The 17,855-nt window shown below is 52.0% G+C and overlaps 1 protein-coding gene across 2 annotated transcripts in view; it reads right to left on the bottom strand.

The window, feature by feature from the left end:
• The window catches only part of PRDM6 (PR/SET domain 6), a 100,820-nt gene extending 88,099 nt beyond the window's left edge, over positions 1–12,721 (bottom strand). Inside the window, exons 1-3 of one of the 2 annotated variants that reach the window (XM_067031485.1) lie at positions 12,369–12,721; positions 11,268–11,877; positions 2,023–2,330 (exon numbers count right to left, since the gene is read on the bottom strand). In XM_067031485.1, the coding sequence (XP_066887586.1) occupies positions 2,023–2,330; positions 11,268–11,862 (903 nt within the window). In that variant the 5' untranslated portion in view covers positions 11,863–11,877; positions 12,369–12,721. Of the gene's footprint in view, positions 1–2,022; positions 2,331–11,267; positions 12,218–12,368 lie in introns of those variants that run through there. The other variant, XM_059060158.2, reaches the window with a different exon arrangement.
• Positions 12,722–17,855: the final 5,134 nt, after the last annotated feature.

Here is a 17,855-nt window from a genome sequence, read left to right as displayed (position 1 = left end):
CTCCATAGTTTTCAGTATTGATATATATCATCATATTCTATCTGTATAGTGGTCTCCTGCCAACATCCCAATCATTCAAACCCTTTTAGGAAAACAAAAACCAACAACTACAATAAGCTATGGGATTCTTTTCATATTTGTGGCTTTGTCCCCTGGCACTCTAAAAATAGACAGGCACTAAACCCAAGGCATCAGAGGGCAATGTAACAGTGATCAGTTTTAACATTTTCAGATAGAACAAATCTGTACCACTAAGCAATTGTTTTACGATTTCCTCAGAAAAGTACTGGCAGATCTTTAACTGTATGGTATAGAGTTCCTAATAATACCACTGGAACACGAAAAGTGACTGGAATTGTTTTATAAACTTGAAACCACAGTGGAGGTAACAACTAATTAGTCAAAAACAAAAACCAACTAGAAAATATTTCAAAACCAGATGCTTAATTTCCCACATGTCAGTTTTCCCTATCCAAAAGCTCTAAAGTCTAACTTGACTCAATGTATTGACCATTTTCTCCTGCCCCATTTCCCTATATAAAATTACTGTTTAAAAAAAAAAAAAAAAGCACTATTTGGCAACATAAATATGCCTCTGTTTTTCCTCATTCAAGAATTCTATTCTGAAAGATTTAAAATGTATAATTGTTTTCCAGTAATAATTTCACAATAGTTTAGGTGTGAAATGGAACCTGGGAGCCTGGGCACAGTGCAGTACACCAGTGGATAACTGTAGGGTACAAAGCCCAATGGCCACCATGTGGTCATCTTGGGCTGCTTGGCTATGAGCTCATAGATTTAGTTCCTCCCCTTTAATCAAAGGCAGTTCTGCAGACACAGGCCTTAGTACCCCACTGCCAATACTCACACAAGCGTTCTGGAGACCAAGTCATACTACTGGCCAGAGTGGGTGCTCAGCAAAAATCTGAGTGGATTATTGAATTGTATGAGTTTAGTTAGTGACTATAAGGCAACTTGCAGTGAAAAATGATCATCTTGCAGGCTACTGAGCCAAGAGTTGGGGGGAAAGCTGTTGCAGAAATGAGCCATCAATGGAGCCTTAAGGTCCATGCCAACTTGGCCCCTGGCATTTAAAAAAGTTTGTCTTCTGGCAAATCCCACTCCATTATATTGCCTGGCCTCAGTCAGATGTACATATTGCTTAAGAGTAAGACTTCTGGCACCTTATTTTCATAAATAACTCTCCATGGTGGGAGTATCTAAAATTGGTGTGGGGAAAACCTACATTAAGGGTCTGTCTCTTCCGGAATGGACCTCAATAATCAACCATGAAGTTTTGAGACAAATCTCAGGTTAACAGTTTTCAAATACGTTGTTGACTTTTAAGTAATAGCATCAGGTAAGATTGTACCATTGAAGTACTATCAATTGGGTTATACCAAAGTGCTCAGAGTTTTCCTACAGTACCTTGTTGAAGACTGAAGAACTGTACTTTGTCAGAGAAGCAGAATTTGTGGTATCTGATTCACAGTATGATTTTGCTTTACTTTGGGCACTTTTAAAGTTGTGAAACATGTTACAGTCTCTCACATTCAGCGTTTACCTAACTGTATTTATCTGAGAAAAGGAACCTGACTCTCCTTCCTCCTGTTTATGCTCTTGCCCAGTAGGCAAAAGCAAAAACAACATGTTGGAAGAGCTTAAAATAGGACACAAAACTCACCTAGCTCACATCCCAATGGCCCACCTCCTCTGTTCTATCTCCTCAGGTGTTTTCTCTTTTTCTCATGATCAAGGGAGACAACAGTCAAATCTATCACAGCTAGAATGGAAGCTTGTTACGGTGATTCCATCTTCAGAAACCTGTAAGCCCTGTCTTCCTGGCTGGGTTGCTGTAGTGCCGGGCCTGGCTCTGCACCTCTTCACTGCAGGTGCTGCAAATACTAGGCATCTGCGTGACCAGAGAAATTGAGCCTCCACTAACCTCTGGGGAACAAGGGAGGCTCTCTGACGGCCAAAGCTCTGGCTGGGTGGCAAGGTTCTTGGCGGCGGCCGACTTACCTCCCAGAGATGCTGCGTGTTCCTCACGGCGCCGGCCTGCACCTTTTCCGGGGGCAGGAGCACGCCCTGGAAGGGCCCAATCCAGGTGCCCTGCTGTATCCTCTGCGCCGCGCAGATGCCGTAGGCCAGGCCGGGCACGGTGCTGGTGCACAGACACACCTCCCGTGGCAGGTCCCGTAGCCACTCGGGCAGCTCCGGAGGGGGCGCGGCGGCCGCGGCGCTGCTGGTACCCACGAGCCGGCGCAGCGAGTGCAGCGGCCCGTGCATGGGGCACTCGCCGTTGCGGTTGTCCGCGCACATGTCGCAACCTGCCGGAGACACGCGAGAGGGAGGGAGGAAAGGGAGAGGGTTAACCCCGCGTAAACCCCGCGCCAACAGCATCCCTGCCCGGGTGAGCCACCTGCGAGGGAGGTGACGCCGGAGGACGCCGAGGCCACTGAGAGAAGGGGGAGAGGTGACTCGACGCGCTCCCTTGGAATTCGTCTCACTCAAATCCACCTGGCACAGGGTCGAGGCCCCGGGCGCCTCCAAAAGCCTCCCCAGTTGGGTGCGGACGGCGTTGTCGTCTCCAAGGAACCGGTGGCTCTCGGCTTTTCTCCCCGGCCTCTGCCCCTTCTCTCCCTCTTCCCTCTGCCTCTAGCTCCCTCTCCCCTGTACCCTCGGGTTCTCTCTCTCAGTGGTGTTTCAAACGGTATTTATCGTTGCACCAAGAGAAAAGGCGGTCTCTCGACCAATCTGATATCTCGGAGAGATTCTACCTTGGTCGCCAGGGTATGTCTGGTTTTCCTTTCTTTACAGTTATAGAAGAGACTTGCAAAATCACCAGAGCAGGTGGGCGACCAGCCGAGCGCCGCACGCCATCCCCACTCCTCGACCCACGCTCCGCTCCCGCGAGAACGTCCACGCGAGTGGGCGGAGCCGGCCTTGGCCCCGCGGAGCCCCAGTTCTAGACCCCGGCCACAGAGGGCGCACTGGCGCTAGGGTCTGTCGAGCGTCCCCGGCAGCGCCCGCTCCGGGCACTCCAGCCAGCTGGGGACGGGTAGGGAAAGAGGGGGCTGTTCTGTCGGGTTTGGGGTGCCCTGTGCTTGCGTGCAAGCTCTTCCCGGAAGCCCGCCCCCCAAAAAACCAACAGCAAATTTAACGATCAAGATAATGGGTCTTTAATGATGAGGATAAAGATTCAATGGAGAGGGGCCCAAATCCTGCCCAGACGGTTGAGCCCGAGGCTAAACGCGATTATTCTGCGTTATAAATTAAGTGAGAGCTGTAGTAAAGCCTGCTCTCTCCTATGTTGCTCAGAGCAGCCGGCGCGCGAGGGGACCCCCACCCTCTGGGGTGGCCGGCCGTGGACCCCCAGTGTCCCTCGACTCAAACTGGGCACGAACAGGTCAAGCAGCCACGGGAAGCTGGCCTGTGGCGACCATGCTGTCGGATCGCAGCGCCCTCCAGGTTATTAATGGGCCTGGCGGAGCCGCCGTGTCTGCGCCCTGGCCTGGCGGACCTGCCTCTGGGAGGCGGCCTCGGCGCCCGCCGGCGAAACCAGCCTCCCTGGCCCAGCTTCCCTGGGGAGCCACGGCGCCCCTGCGCAACAGAGCCCTGTGGCACTGGGCCTGATATCGGGCGAGCCCCGACTGGAGGAGATGGAAAGAGCTGGGCACCAGCGGATGCGAGAGCTTTAGGCGGCGGGTCGCCCTCTGGGCTCCCGCGCCCAGCCTTTGTCACAGCCAGTCCTGGTGGATCGCCGTGGGTGCGCCCTATCCGTGCTTGAACAATTGAAATGTCCAAAGAACTTGTGACAAGTGAGTCACTGAGGAACCTTCGAGGAACACCTAATCGCAACGCAGCATGGTGTGCTATACCATTTTGCCATTCGCTTCACCGCGAACTGAAGGTTGACTAGGTGAGTATTCTATTTCAGTGAAGAAGGGCTCCAGCCCACGGCGCCTTCCCCTCTGGCAGCTACTCCTCCATTTCCCCCACAAAGAGCCCAGGGAATGAGGGGACCTTTGACCTCAGCCTCTTGAGGGTGTCCCCAGGCCTCTCAAGTGAAAAGCAGCAACCTGTTTCTGCAGGTAGTGAAGTGGCCATGCTTCCTGGACCTCCATCACAAAAAGGACCCCTCTATCAGCAACACAAACTAATGTCAAAATTGTGCCAGGCTCTGCTTTTGACCCTATGGCTAGAAGGAGGGAGGTAGTCTCACCCTTCCTTACCCATAAGTCAACTCCTCCAGAATGCAGACATTTCACATACCCTCTCAAGCTTCTGATTGTGAAAACAAAAACTTTAAGATAAAGGGGGGATAGAAGGAAAGACAATAAAAACTCACAATTACCAAGTGCCTACTATGTGCCAGACACCTACCTTCAACCAAACAACCACCATATTACCTAAATATCACAATTCCCATTTTGCAGATGAGGCAACTGAGGCTTCATGAGCAATGTAACTTGACCAAGGACCAGAAACTAGAAAGTGGCTGAGAAGGACTCACAATCAGGTCTGCCTGACTCCAAAGCCTCCAAACCTAGAGATCTAAGATTAATGAAAACTAGGAGAATTTTATATCCAAACTCATAACTCAATCAATATAATTGAAATATTTCACTGAAGTCACTATTTGGGGGCTGCAAAACTGTTGTAGCATGACTGAACTAAAGAGATTTCTTTCTTTTTCCCACACTCTTGAGTTTGGGGAGGTTAACGTAAGAGGATGATTTGAAAAGTAAGTAGATAATGTCCATACTTTTTAATTTTAATGCCTAACTTCAGAAATGGGCTTTCAGCACCTTAGCAAAAATAGCTTAAAACAAATGACAATAAGCAAAGGCAATATGCCCATAAAAATAAAAACAAATCACCCCAGGGAGTTAACAGACTTTCCCTTTCTGGTTGGCTCAGTGAAACAAAGGGTGAGAGGAAAGAGCATTTGGTATTTCCCCCCTAACAGTCCATACCAGAGATTCTGTCAACTTACAAGATCTCCACAACCTGTAACATCACACTCACTACATCAGCAATAAAATAAGGAGGAAAGGTGCCAACTCCGGCCACCACCCACACAGACAACAAGCACACTCCTGCTATTTGTTATGAATGATAGAGTATGGCTAGTCCTTTCTCTAAGAAGTCCTCTAAAGTACTTCTTCAACTTATTAAATTTCATTTGTCTCCATGCAGTGTTGAAATATTTAATAGCAGCATTCTGCAGAGTGACAAGCTGAGGCTCTCCCACTATGTAGAAGAACACCTGCAGGGTAGGCAAGCCCAACCCACCATCATTAGTCCATCCAGTATAAGTTTTCTTCATTTATAAACCATTTCATGCTATTTCAAAATACTCTACCTGAAAGACTACGTCAAAATACATGTTATATCCTAACGTTACTGTTTCTTAATACACAAAACTTCTGCCAGTGAAAACATGTGGCTTCTGACTTATGTCTCAGAGTCCCAAAGGAGCTTGAGGATGACTAAAACAAGTAACTGATTAGCTGGGGTTGACAAATGTGGCCCAAGTGGACAAACATTCTAGCAGAGTGTTTTCTAGACAGCAAGCCACTAACACCTACATGAAAAGATTTGAGGAAAAAAGTGGGCTAGATGCTTAAACTACACATAAAAAATACATATGTATTATATATATGACACAGCATTCCAGGCCAAACAACACATAGTACGTCTATTTGTATTCATAAAGAAGAGGCAAATAAATGTTCCTATTTTCTCTTAAAATCAGGGTAAGTTTTTTCACAACTTCATAATTATTATTCATAAAATGTTGTCTATATCTGTAAGAGATATTATATTCCCCAAGCAAGATACTTCGAAATGCCATTTTAGCATTAGTGAATGTAAGAGATCATGGTCTCTTCTCTCTCCTGAATAGATCTGTTAATAGTCTTGTTTATGGGTCTCTGAGTAAGAGAAGGAGGTATATCATTAAGTTATAGACTTGTTCACCCACTGGCTTCAGAAGGCCAGGCCAAGTGGAGTGAAGACCAGACTTTCACTCTTCCCTCCTTATTCTTCTGTATTGTTTGAATGTTTTTACAAGGGCACGTGCGACTTGTGTAATTGAAAATGGATCTATTTTAAGGTAAAAGGGGCAAAGCAAGCCAGAGTTCTCTGGTATCTCATTTCTCGTTCTAGGAAAGGCGAAATACAAAACGTCTCAGGGCTCTTTCGCCTTCTGGAGAGGTGGGCAGGAGCGCGTGGGCGCAGGCGGAGCGGGGACCTTCGGACGCGCCTGCCGCGCTAGGCCTTCGCTCCCCAAAGCCTCTCCGCCGCTTTCGCCTGCCCTCACGTATCCTCCGGGAAAGCAACCGAAGAGCAGCTGAAAAGCCTGTCTCCCCGCCTGGGCGGCCGTAACCGCCCGGCTATAAATTCTCTGCGACCGCCGCCGAGGTCGCGGCCCTCTGTCCCGCAGGCCGAGCCGGGTGGGGGCCGGCGCCCATCGATCGCCGCCCGGTGACGGCGACGCGGCCCCGGGAGTGCTGCCTTCTGGCAGCTCCGCGTGCTTCGTGGCGGGGGCACTGGGCCTCGGGGTCGCCGAGGGCAGGCGGAGCGCTGTCTGGGAGTCTCTCGCACCAGAGTTCCACGTTCCCCTCCAGCCCGCACTCCCTGCTTAGCCCTCCCCGCGCCGAGCCACTGGCTGGCTGGGATGGCGGTGGACCGTGCACGGGGTGGGCGCCAGCCCCCCCCCCCCCAGCACTTCATCTGTATGCTGAAGGCCTTGCCCCTTTCCTGCCAGCGAGAAGGGGCCTTCTAGGCTCGCGGGAGCGGGTCTAGGAGCAGATCCAGAGGCGAGGCAGGTCCGCTAGGGGAACCGACTGTGGTCTCGCCCTCGCGGGGCGGCCCAGCTCCCAGGAACCTTCTGGGAGCCTCTCTCTAGGCGAGTTTAAGGCTTCCCTACGAATTGCCTACGCGCTGGGCTTTCCCTGCTCGGCCTGGCTGCCGGCTTGGCCCTGGGACCAAGAGAGAGAGACAAATGGGGGAGGGAAAGAAAGAGGGAGGAAATGTGGGTTTTATTTGTCTCCTGATGACTGTATTAATAAATTAAATGGCAGCGCCAGTGTGTGAGGGTGAGAGAATATTGCGCCGAGATAAACCTCGCCGGCCCCTGCCCCTGCGAGGCCGCCATATACATTGCGGAGATGATGAATAGGAGGCGCAAGAGGAGATCGAAGCGGGTCTGGGCTGGCTCCACTCTCTCCTACAAAACTATAGGGCAATTAATTGTGGCTTGTCCCCTCATCCTTCATCTTCTGGTGGCACATATCGATGGAGATTACTGCTGATGAACCGTTTTATCACCTTAAATAAACAGTCGCCACCTCTTCTAACCTCAATCTAATATATGGCTCTATGTTCAGTTTCAGGGCGCTATAAAACGAATGATGTAAAATAGCTAAATTATGTGTGTTACGGGATGGAGCTGGGCGTGCACACAAAAAGAGAGCAAAGAGAAAAAGAAAAAGAGAACAACACAAAAGCCCACACAATGACGCCGAGCCTCCCTCCCACCGGAGACCAGGTCTGAAATCTAAGTCGCTTGCTGGCCATTGACAGCGGGGAGTAGCGCAGCGAGTGTGCCTTGGCGTCAGGAGAATCCCACTGGTGGGTTACCGGGCTCGGGAGCTTCCCAAACAGGACATGCGTTTTCAGACTGGGTGGGAAGAGATTAGGGAGGGTCAGAAAACACTCGCCCTCCTTTTCTCCCTTTCCCTGACCTCTCAACCAGACAAACCCCAGATTTCCTTCTCTCCCCAGTATCTCTCCTCAAACCCTTGGATGGCGCTACCAACAGGGGAGCCTCGGGTCCCTCTCCAACACCTGCGCACACGCCGTTGCTGTTCCCTGCGCAGCAGGGCTCCCCGAAATACGGAGGAGATAGAGACCTCCAGCTGGGGAGGTTGCGGACTGCCCCGACTCAATTCTCCGCAGAGAGACCCCAGGCAGGATTAGTCCCCTGCTCTCTCTCAGGTACGAGGGAGGAATGTCTTAACCAAAAAAAAAAGGGGGGGGGGGATGAAAAGCTAACTGGCTCGGCTGACTGTCTCCGAACAAACACAAACGTCCAGCGCTCCCCTTGGCCGCTGCTCAATACCTTCCAAGAGTAGTGACAGGGTCTCAAACAACGCACCAGCTCCCGGAACCCGAGAAGAGGCCACCGCAATGGAGCCTGACAGAATCGATGGCTTCAGGCAAACCGGCAGCAAATGAGGGCAGTAATACAGGAGGAAGAAAAGTCCGATCCATCCCCCATTTACATTACACAAGCTCCACCTGACTTTAGAAAGAAGCGGCAGCTAAGCAAGCATTGAGAGCCTCAGTGGAAAGTGTACTTCAATCATAGAATAACTTCATACACGGAGTTAGTTAGATATATACTGGAAGAGCTCACCCGGGCCAGCTTCTATAGTTTCTGCTGGTTTAAAATCTTTTTATGTGTGAAAGAGAGCTACAACACCCTTCACTATGGCATTTGCCATAGGTGGCAATAAAGTTTCAAGGTGAAGGTGATACTGATTCACAGGTGTTCCTGGGTCGCTGATCCCAAGCAAAAAGTTACTCTTCTAAAAGGAGAAGTAGGAGGCCCCTTTCTTTGCCTTGTAAGTAAAAGAGAATAAGACTCAATACATTTTAAAATACAAAGTAATAAAACGAAGCAACGCTGAGTGGTCACTTCACAGAATCCTTTTAGAGGGAAAGGGAAATAGACTAAAAGGAACACTAGGAAGATCCGTGCCTGATAAATTAATAGGTGCTTCCCTTCTGCCCACCTCTCACTCCACCCCTGACCCACATACAACCTGGGAATGGGGAGAAGCTGTTATTCACCATCTTTCAAGTGATATATCAACTTCCCCTGCCAAGGGAAAAAACAGTTTCCCACTGTTTGCATTTATGAGTTGTTCTGATCCCCTAGTTAGATTAAACTCAATCGCTTCTCACTTCATCTTTCTAAAACACAACTCATGATTTCAAATGAGTGCCTACTCTTGCCCAGAGAAGTTCCTGGAAGCATGGCAGACCTAGTCTCCCAGCATTACATGGAGAGCTACCTCAGCTTTCTATTTTCTTTCTCAGTTGCCCTTTAATTAGAGAGCAATGTGAAGTGTAACTCTAATGGGACAATCTGACTTCCTTTCTCTCCTGTCCTTGCCCCTGCACTTTGCACACTGAAGCAGTCCAGTCGACTCAGAAGGAGATATCAGAAGATCAACACAATAGGAATAATCTGAATAAATCATAATTCATTTCCTCCAGCCACGAAAAAGGGTACCTAGACAATAAACTAGTTCAACAGCCACATATTAATTAGGAATCTGTCCCAATTCTTTCTCTGATTAGTCTAGGTTTTTCTCTGGTGAAAATGTATTGAACCTTAAGACTGCACTGTAAACAACACATGGAGCTCAGCGCACAGCCGGGGCTTTGGGGGTGCACTGCTGGTGTCTTTTCCAGCACTAATTTAATTCAGAAGAAAGACTGCAAGTTTGATGAAGCACTCTCAGTCCACACTGACTATATTTCACTTAGGGGTAAGAAATACCTTTTATGAAAGCATTTCTTATCTTATTATTTTACATTTTTAAAGAACTGCTTTGAAAACAACACAATCAAGAAATTCAGTAGGAGATAAGTATTTTTTGAAATCCATTAAGACAACATAGTTTTATAAAATTTTCTGGAACTCTGAAATATAGGAATTTTCTTAACTGCAGAGCAAATCTGAGGTGAAACCCTCATTTTAAACCAAATACTTTACCCGCAGACTCTAGAAAGTTAAAAAGTAAATACAACTACTCTTTTTATTGATAATAATTATCTTCATTAGAACAATTACCTCCAACCATTATGAAAAGATTAATACACCTCAATCACTAGGGTCATGCTCAGTGTTTTTAATCAAAGTAATAAATTTGGGAGTCCTTTAAATAACTACAACCTGTAGTTATTTTGCTTTTACAACGAATTAAGAAGCTCACGGATTAGTAGACATTCTGCAAGAAGGGACTTGTTCAAAATAGAATGATCATATACGTTTACAATTAACTTTCCTCATACAGAAGCTAGATGAAGGAATGAGACGAAGAAAGAAGCTGAGCGCTGTTTCAAATCCCGTATTTCTTTCAACCTAACTCTTGATCTGCTTTAAAGTTCTCTCCCGGGGTCTCTGGAAGTATACTTAGCATTTATCTCAACACATTAAGTGTAAACATAGCATAACTTCTGAAATTACCAAAAAGAATTGGATATAAAAAATAAATAACACATCCTTGATCTTCATTTAGAGTTTTGGTTCAAAACCTGAAAATGGAACTACACTTGGGATCAAGAGTTTGAAATTGTGAATACAGGAACGGAAGCTAGAAGAAAACTGATGTTAATTTAGGCATCTTGTCATTTATTTCGGAAAAAGAAGAGCAAGCTTCTTATACTAAATTACTGTTACCCTCATTTAAAAAATACGTAAGCCGACAAGCGTGGCTACGGACTGTAAACGTTTGCAGGGTCCAGGGTGCACGGAGAATGCGGGATCCGCAGGGAACGACCCTGCCCTGAAGTCGGAAATGTTTTCTCACTAAGCAACTGGCATTCTTTTTCTTCTCTAAAATAAATAGTAAACCTAAGAATAATGTCTGCCTGCAGGGAGAGACTGACCCAGTGGTCATCCAAAACTCTTACTCCAGCGAGGCCGGGCCAGCAAGCAGCTCCCGGCCGGTCCCTCGACAACCCCGCGGTCTGAAAATGAGCTGACGCAGTTAACCCCAGAAGTAAGATAGCGAGAAGGAGAAATTAGCTCTGGAATCCACGCTCCCCAGGACCGCTGACAGTCCCTGTCCTGTCCCCTCTAAGGCCAGGCCAGGCCGGTCCCCGGACACTCCCATCGCGCGCCGCTAGTACCCGCCCGGCGCGAGGCTCAGTATGCCGCGGGAGGGCTGTGATCTGTACTCCCCGGTCCGCGAGCAACTCGGGTCTTAAAGATTAGGAGCTGGGAAGCAGGGAACGAGAGGAGGGGGAAGAGGTAACCCAGAGGTGTCGCCTGGCCATCCCAACCGTTCTCCTTCCTTCTCTAACCCAGAAAACTTTGGCTTCAGTGGTCTGAGAGGTGCGGGCCCGCGGCCTGGAAAGCCCACGAGCCGCTGTCCCCCTCATCCGACCTGCCTCCCGGACCGGCGCCCGCGCTCGACGGAGCCAGAGCCCCGAAAGAGAGCGCGCGGGCTGCTGCTACGTACGGTTGTTGGGGTCGCTGGTGTGCTGGTTGAGCGGGATGATCTCCATGCGCTGCTGGCCGTACAGGTAATAGTCCAGCTCCTCCGCGCTGCAGCGGAAGCGCGCGGCGCCCCGGCCATCCCCGACGCCGCCGCCGCTGCCGCCTCCGCACTTGGAGGGCCCCGGGCCCGAGGAGGCACCGAGGCACAGGTCCTTGGGAGGCAGCGGCTCCGCGGCGACGGCGGCGGCGGCCAGAGGCGCGAACACTGGCAGTTGCGCCACGGGCAGGGCCGAGAGACCGGCCAGCGCGGCGGCCGCGGCGGCGGCGGCGGCCGCGGCGCAGGAGGAGGCAGAGGAGGCCGAGGTGGAGGAGGAGGCCGGAGTGGAGGAGGCGGAGGAGAGCGAGGCGGGCCGCGGGCGCAGGCTGTCCGGCTGGAGCTCAGTGCGCTCCGGGGGGGGCGGCGGCTGGAGAGGCTGCGGTGCGCCCAGGGGACCCGCGGCACCGCTGCCCTTGAGCGGGCCGCCGCCGCCGTGCGGGAAGAGTTGCTGCCAGTGTTGCAGATAAGCTGGGTCCACTTTGAGGAATGCCGAGCCGCCGGGGTCTCCGGGCTTCAGCATGTCCGACGCTTCAAGCTGGGGGCAGAGGGCAAAGGGGAGGGTGCGCGTGAGCCGGACTCAGGGCCTGGTGCGAGAGGGGCGGGGAGGACAGCCGCCAAGACCCTGGAGCGAGAATTTGAGTCCTTGGCTCCGCCGGCGGCAACCCGGTTCGGAGGCTCCCTCCTCCCAATTCGGCTGGGGAGCAAAGTTTACTCTGAAGCCGCGGCGCCGCGCGGGGGGAGCTGTGTGCACCCTGCCTTGCCTCCCAGCCCGAGGCTCCCAGCGCCCACCCGGCACTGTTGAAGCCCGGAGAGAGGGCGCTTCCCAGCAGAACTCGGCGGCAGGACGCAGCCCTCACCCTCTGCCCCCGCCCGGAGCCGACCCGAACTGGAGTGGCGCAGCGCCTAAGCCGCGCGGGCCTCCGGCGCCAGGAGGCGGGACAGTCTCGCCCCCCGCCCCCAGCGCAGGACCTCCAGCCTCCTATTCCCCGGGTCCAAGACCCTCAGCCCCAGACAAGCCACGCTTACCTGAAAACTCGGAGCCGCCGGCGGGTGCGTGCGTGCGTGTGTCTCGTTGAGCGTGCGGGAGAGTGTGTGCCCCGGGTACGCTACATGCCCCTGGGCAGCGCGGGAGCCCTAGAGATCCGCCCGCCCGGGACCCTCTGGGGCCGCAAGCCAGGGATGTGGAGGCCTGTGGAGGGCGTGAGAACAGTTACGCTGAACGCGGGAGTGCGGGCGGACCCGGGCGGCGGAGCCGCGGCGGGCTGCTGCGCTCGGCCGCTGCCGCGTCCCGGCTCCTCCGCTCCACGCTCTGGCAGCCTCCCCGCTGGACACGTGGGTTTTACGACAGCACAAAATACAAGAGTGTGTGTGTGTGTGTGTGTGTGTGTGTGTGTGTGTGTGTGTGTGTGAGAGAGAGAGAGAGAGAGAGAGAGAGAGAGAGAGAGAGAAAGAGAGAAAGAGAGAGAGAGAGAGAGAGAGAGAGAGCGCGATGGGGGTGGGAGTGGGGTGGGGGTGGGGGGGCGGGAGGCAGGCCAGAAGAACGGAGGGGAGGGGAGAGGGGAGAAGGAAGTTCTAACTCCGCTGTATCCACACACAGCTTGTGCGCCTCCTGCACAAAAACCTCCTCCTCCCTCCCACCCACCCCCCTTTTTTTTTGGCGTGACGTCTCCCGTTCGCCTGTTGTCTCTTTCTGCCCATGATATGTCTTTTCTAGGTGCCGGCTCACTGCCCTGGTCCTGAAAGCAGTGGAAACGCGGAAACCGGAACGCATCTCGGCACGCGCCCGGGTGTCCGCATCCGGGTGGGCGCGCGCGGCCAGGCGAGAGGACCGAGTACCCGCAGCGGGTTTGCGCTTTTCCCGGGCTCCGTTTTTTCAGGAGTACTGCTGGGTGCCAGAGTCGACTAGCCCTCCACGCAATCTCACACATAAATCCTGGCGGAGGTGGGGGTGAAGGGGGAATCGGGGGCGGGGCGCGCGCTGGAATGAAACCCTCAGTCGGCGGCGGAGGAGGCAGGCTTTGCGAGCTGGGAGGCGTGAGACCGAGGGTCTCTAAAGGGCGCTGGTCCTGGCGGGACTCAGGCCTGGCCGCGGGGCTGGAAGGAGGCTGCAATGGAGTCTCACACCGTCCAGCGCTGAGCCCACCCACTCTCGAGTTGTCTTCCTGGGGGGCTGGCTCCTTCTCCCTTTTGACATACAAGGCAAGTATCCAGAGCTACGTCTGGTGGTACAACTGCTCCCGGATACAGACGAAGCTTATTTGCCTTTGGCTGCCCGGGGCTGCCCCGAAGGGTCATGTATAGGTCTCTCTCCCCAAAACTTGGCGTCCGAGGTGCAGGGTGCGAGCGCAGCCCCACACCCACCTTACCTACTCCTGGCGCCTTGGACCGTGGCAGCCCTTCCAGGCGTGGTCTCACATCAAGGAATTAGACACCCGCCCCCAGTTCTTCAAGGCGTTCACAGAAGTCGGTGGGCGGAGGGTACCGACCCGCTGTGTGAAATTGACCGGCTCGGGCGCTTTCCCAACGCCAGAGTTCTGTCCACACCTCAAAGAGAAGAAATAACATTTGTCTTTCCCCAAACAAACCAATTCATTTAGCACCTACCACTCCGAACAATTAATAGCCATTCTTTCCTGATTTCTGCTTGTTTCTTTTTGTCTTCCCACCGCTCATTTCGTCTGAGCCTGGGAAACGCGCTGTTTAGACTTTGTCCGGGTCTCACTCAGGATGCTTCGCGGTGCTGGTTGGAACAGAGCTGGACCGAAAATATTTTGACTGGCGTCGCTGTGACAAGCTCATCAGTCATCCCTGGATAGATTGATAGTACCCAAGTTTAAGGCAAACACCGCAAGGGAAAACCCACGGTGCTTTGGACCCCGAGGCTAACTACGCAGTCTCCTCGGGCTTTGAACAACTCCATGGGAGGACAGGGTGAAGTTCTAGGCCCCTTTCAATTAAGCTGCTCGCAGAGCTGCCGAAGAGTAGCTGTCCGGCCACAGGAGAAGAGGCATACTCTCTTTCTCACACTCTTTCTCTGTTCTCCTGGAAAGACAGCACCGAGGCTCGGAGACCGGACACTGCTGCAGCGGCCCCACAGCCTTCTTGTTTTTGCGCAAACCTGCTACTTGCAAGTGCTCGGTCCCCAGAACTGGCGGTCCCGAAGGACTCCTCCCTGAACTGCTTCCCAGACACACTTGAAAATCTCGGGAGTTTGAGATGCTAGCTGCAGCAACTACTCCCGAGGCCTCTTGCCGCCCACACTCTGGGAAGCCCGGGAGTTCCCTTCCTAATAAAACTAGCTGACCGTTTGTGAGAGCTTTCGACAGGCCAGGTGCAGGTAAAAGCTTCAAGTCCGCCCAGCAACCATGCGGAGAAAGCATTATCATTAACCCCCATATTACAGATGGGTACACTGAGGCTCAGAAAGGTTAGGTAGTTTGCATGAGGTCACGCCATTAATGAGTGATGGAGGCAGATTCAAACCCGGGTCAGTGAGGTACGAAGTGCATTTTCCTGCCCACCCTAGTCCGGAAGGACTGACGCCAGAGGGGTATAGGGACACCATGGGGGGGATTTGGCTCGCTTTGCCAAGGGGAGAAGCAGAACTGTAGCGGAGCCCACCTCTCCCTCTATGCCCGTGTGCAGTATCCCTGACCCGCCAGGTTCGAGGACCACCGTCCGCCCCCAGCGGCCCCAGGGTACGCGGGTCTGGAGGCGACGGGACCCCAGGGCCTAAAGGCCTTAGGTGACTCGCATGCAGGAGGTGGGTTAACGTTAGAGGGGGCGCTCAGAGGGCCCGGGAGTCCAGGAGCGCACGAAAAGCTCTCAAGGGGAGTGTCGCGAGGGTCCGAGCATCCCCAGAGCCTACCCTGCAGGCTCGCAAGGCGGGGCGGGGTCTTTGCTCTGACCGCGATCTGCAGGAGGCCGGCGGGGCTTGGTTGGGGCAGAGGTCCGCGCAGTCCACCCCAGGGCGCACCACCGCTGCCTAGGCGGGACAGCCGGCGCCCCGGGCCGCTTTCCGCTCACCCAGCTGATCCCGGACGGCCTGGTCACAACCACACTTCCATGCCTCAGAAATTTTCAGAAAGCGAGCCCGCCGACCTGCGCCCCCTCAAATCCGTGCCCCTCCTCTTCATTATTTAGAAGACCAATGAAACAAATCACTTTGACCACTTAGGAAGCGATCCAATCTTTCTAAAAATCCATCGCTCCCAAATCGATGGGTGAATATTTGCTGGGAATTTGTTCCAGAGGAATAAATAAGGAGCGAGAGTGTATTAAATGCAAACGGGGGGACACGGTGGTGTTTTTCTTCATTGATTAATGACCTCTAAAATAAAACATGTGGGAAGAGGAGCTAGGATCGATAAATTAACTACCCAAATTCATCATTTTCTCGAGCAATTTTTTTTTCCAGAAAATTATCCTTAAGAAGCACTGTACCCGTAGCTCGGAGGGGAAGTGGTGGGTGGGAGTGGGGGGCAGGGCAGAGAGGGAGAGGCCAGAAGGAGCAGGAAAGAAAGAAGAGGGTTCTGTCTGGGAGACTCTCTATCTGATTTCGTTTGACATACATTTTTAAAGTTTGCCTTTCATATTAATTATTTTTTCCTGATGGAGGAGGGGAACAAACGGCCGGTTGCCTTTGACAGGACTCCAATAAAGAATTCAGCAGCTCTCCTCTCTGCCCTCGGCGCTCCCTCTTCTAGGTTTAAGGTCATGGGTGGCTGAGTTAATAATTCATTAATATAGACGTTTATTCAGAAGTGTTCTCTGAGATCCACTCTCCTGATCTCCTCCCAGAGATTTATTTTCCTGGGAAATGGATGGGACGGGACGGCGTGCGGGGGACTGCAGGTGAAAGAAGGGGAGGAGAAAAAGGAAAAGGAAAAGGGAGGTTGGACACAGGAAGAATCTTTGTTTAGCCAGATTAGTGGACAGATCCCTCTAGCCTGCCATTAAAAACGTGGCTGAAAACGTGGCATCCAAACAGCACAGGGCTCTGCCTCCAGTACTCCTTTCCATATTTCCACATCTGTTCCTTCACACTTGCTCTGACAGCTCCACCCCTCCATTCTTTAGGATCGGGGAGAGCCACCTAACTGAGAATTTTGGAAAGCAGGCAAAAGGGGGAAACCCCTGAAAAAAGATTACCCTACTCCCCATCCCTATGACGTTCCCAACGGAGGAGCTTTGCCACTTGCCCAGACCTGGGATCTCAAGGAGGCTGCCCTCCTAAGGGGACAAGCAGCTTCTGGTGGCCACTCTATCTCTTCAGAAAGGGGCTGTAGGGGCTTTAAAGCAGAACCAAACCAAACCAGAAATGTCCAGATCCCCATGAAGCTTACACTGTGGGGCATAGAGACAGAGAGTAAACAATAAACAAGTAATTGTCAGATGGTAGTAAGTGCTATGGAGAGCAGAGAGGAAAGATGAGATCAGCAGGTGGGGTGTGTTACTATTTTAAATATAGTGGTCAGAGAAGGCTTCTCCCATAAGGTGAAATTTGGGTAGAGACTTAAAGCAAAAGAATGCCAGTTTTGTGCCTGGAGTGGAGACAGTCCCTGCCCTAACCTGTGGCTCAGGGGCGAACACAGTGAAAGGGGCTTCCCCTGAAGAACCCCCAAGGCACTGGGGAAGGCTCCTGCATCCTCAGTCTCTGGCCACTCTTGGCTCCTGCGCCTACCTGTTCCCACGTGGTTCCCACAAGATGCTGTGAGCTACTCAATATCATTTCAAATACATCTGTTCACTGTTTACATCAGCTGAAGTCACCTGTGCTGCTGGTGACTTAAACTTTACACAGTGATCTGTTCCAAACTCTCTGAGCCTCAGTTTCTTCCATGGCTAAACAAAAGGATGGGACTAATGTAGCTTTCTACTCTAAGCTCTTTCTCAAGCAACTACCAGATTCTGCCCTCCCTCTCCACCACCCGTTTTCTACCCCACCTCCCAGACGCCATGAGTCTAAGGCGAGTGGTATGTAAAATGTATCTGATAAACTGAAAACAAGAAAACCCACACCATTTACTTGAATCACTGCCATCTTCCCATTGATCCCTTTGCATATTCACTCATTTGTCCTTACTCAGTTTTAGAAAACAGTGCCAGCTACCTTCGGAAAGCAAGAGCGTGAGAAATAAGAAACAGGCAGGGAAGCCACTTTAGAGCTTAGCCGGGAAGTCAGCCCTTCCTCTGATGATGCTTCGTGAGCCTCGCTGTTCTTCTGAGGCCTTGGCTGTTTTGTACGTGTAGTCTCAGCTTTCCTCCTGTCACAACAGTACTGGAAAGGCAAGCTCCTCACTTTGTCAAGTTGAAGATGGCCTCTGAGGCCGAGAGTCCAAGCTCAGCCTATTTCTGACCACAGTCTCTCAGGCTCCACCAAGATCACCGCAGACAGCACCTGTTCACTGCACTTGAAATGCAGCCCAACCCTCCAGCTCCTCTCACCCTGGTCACCGGACAGCTGTCACTCAAACAATGCTTCTCAGCCACCCCAGGCCTGATTTGGATTTG

This window comes from Kogia breviceps, chromosome 4, assembly GCF_026419965.1.
Source record: "Kogia breviceps isolate mKogBre1 chromosome 4, mKogBre1 haplotype 1, whole genome shotgun sequence".
NCBI lineage: Eukaryota > Metazoa > Chordata > Mammalia > Artiodactyla > Physeteridae > Kogia > Kogia breviceps.
Note: the sequence above shows the minus strand (reverse complement) of the source record. Positions and strands in the feature narration are given on the sequence as shown.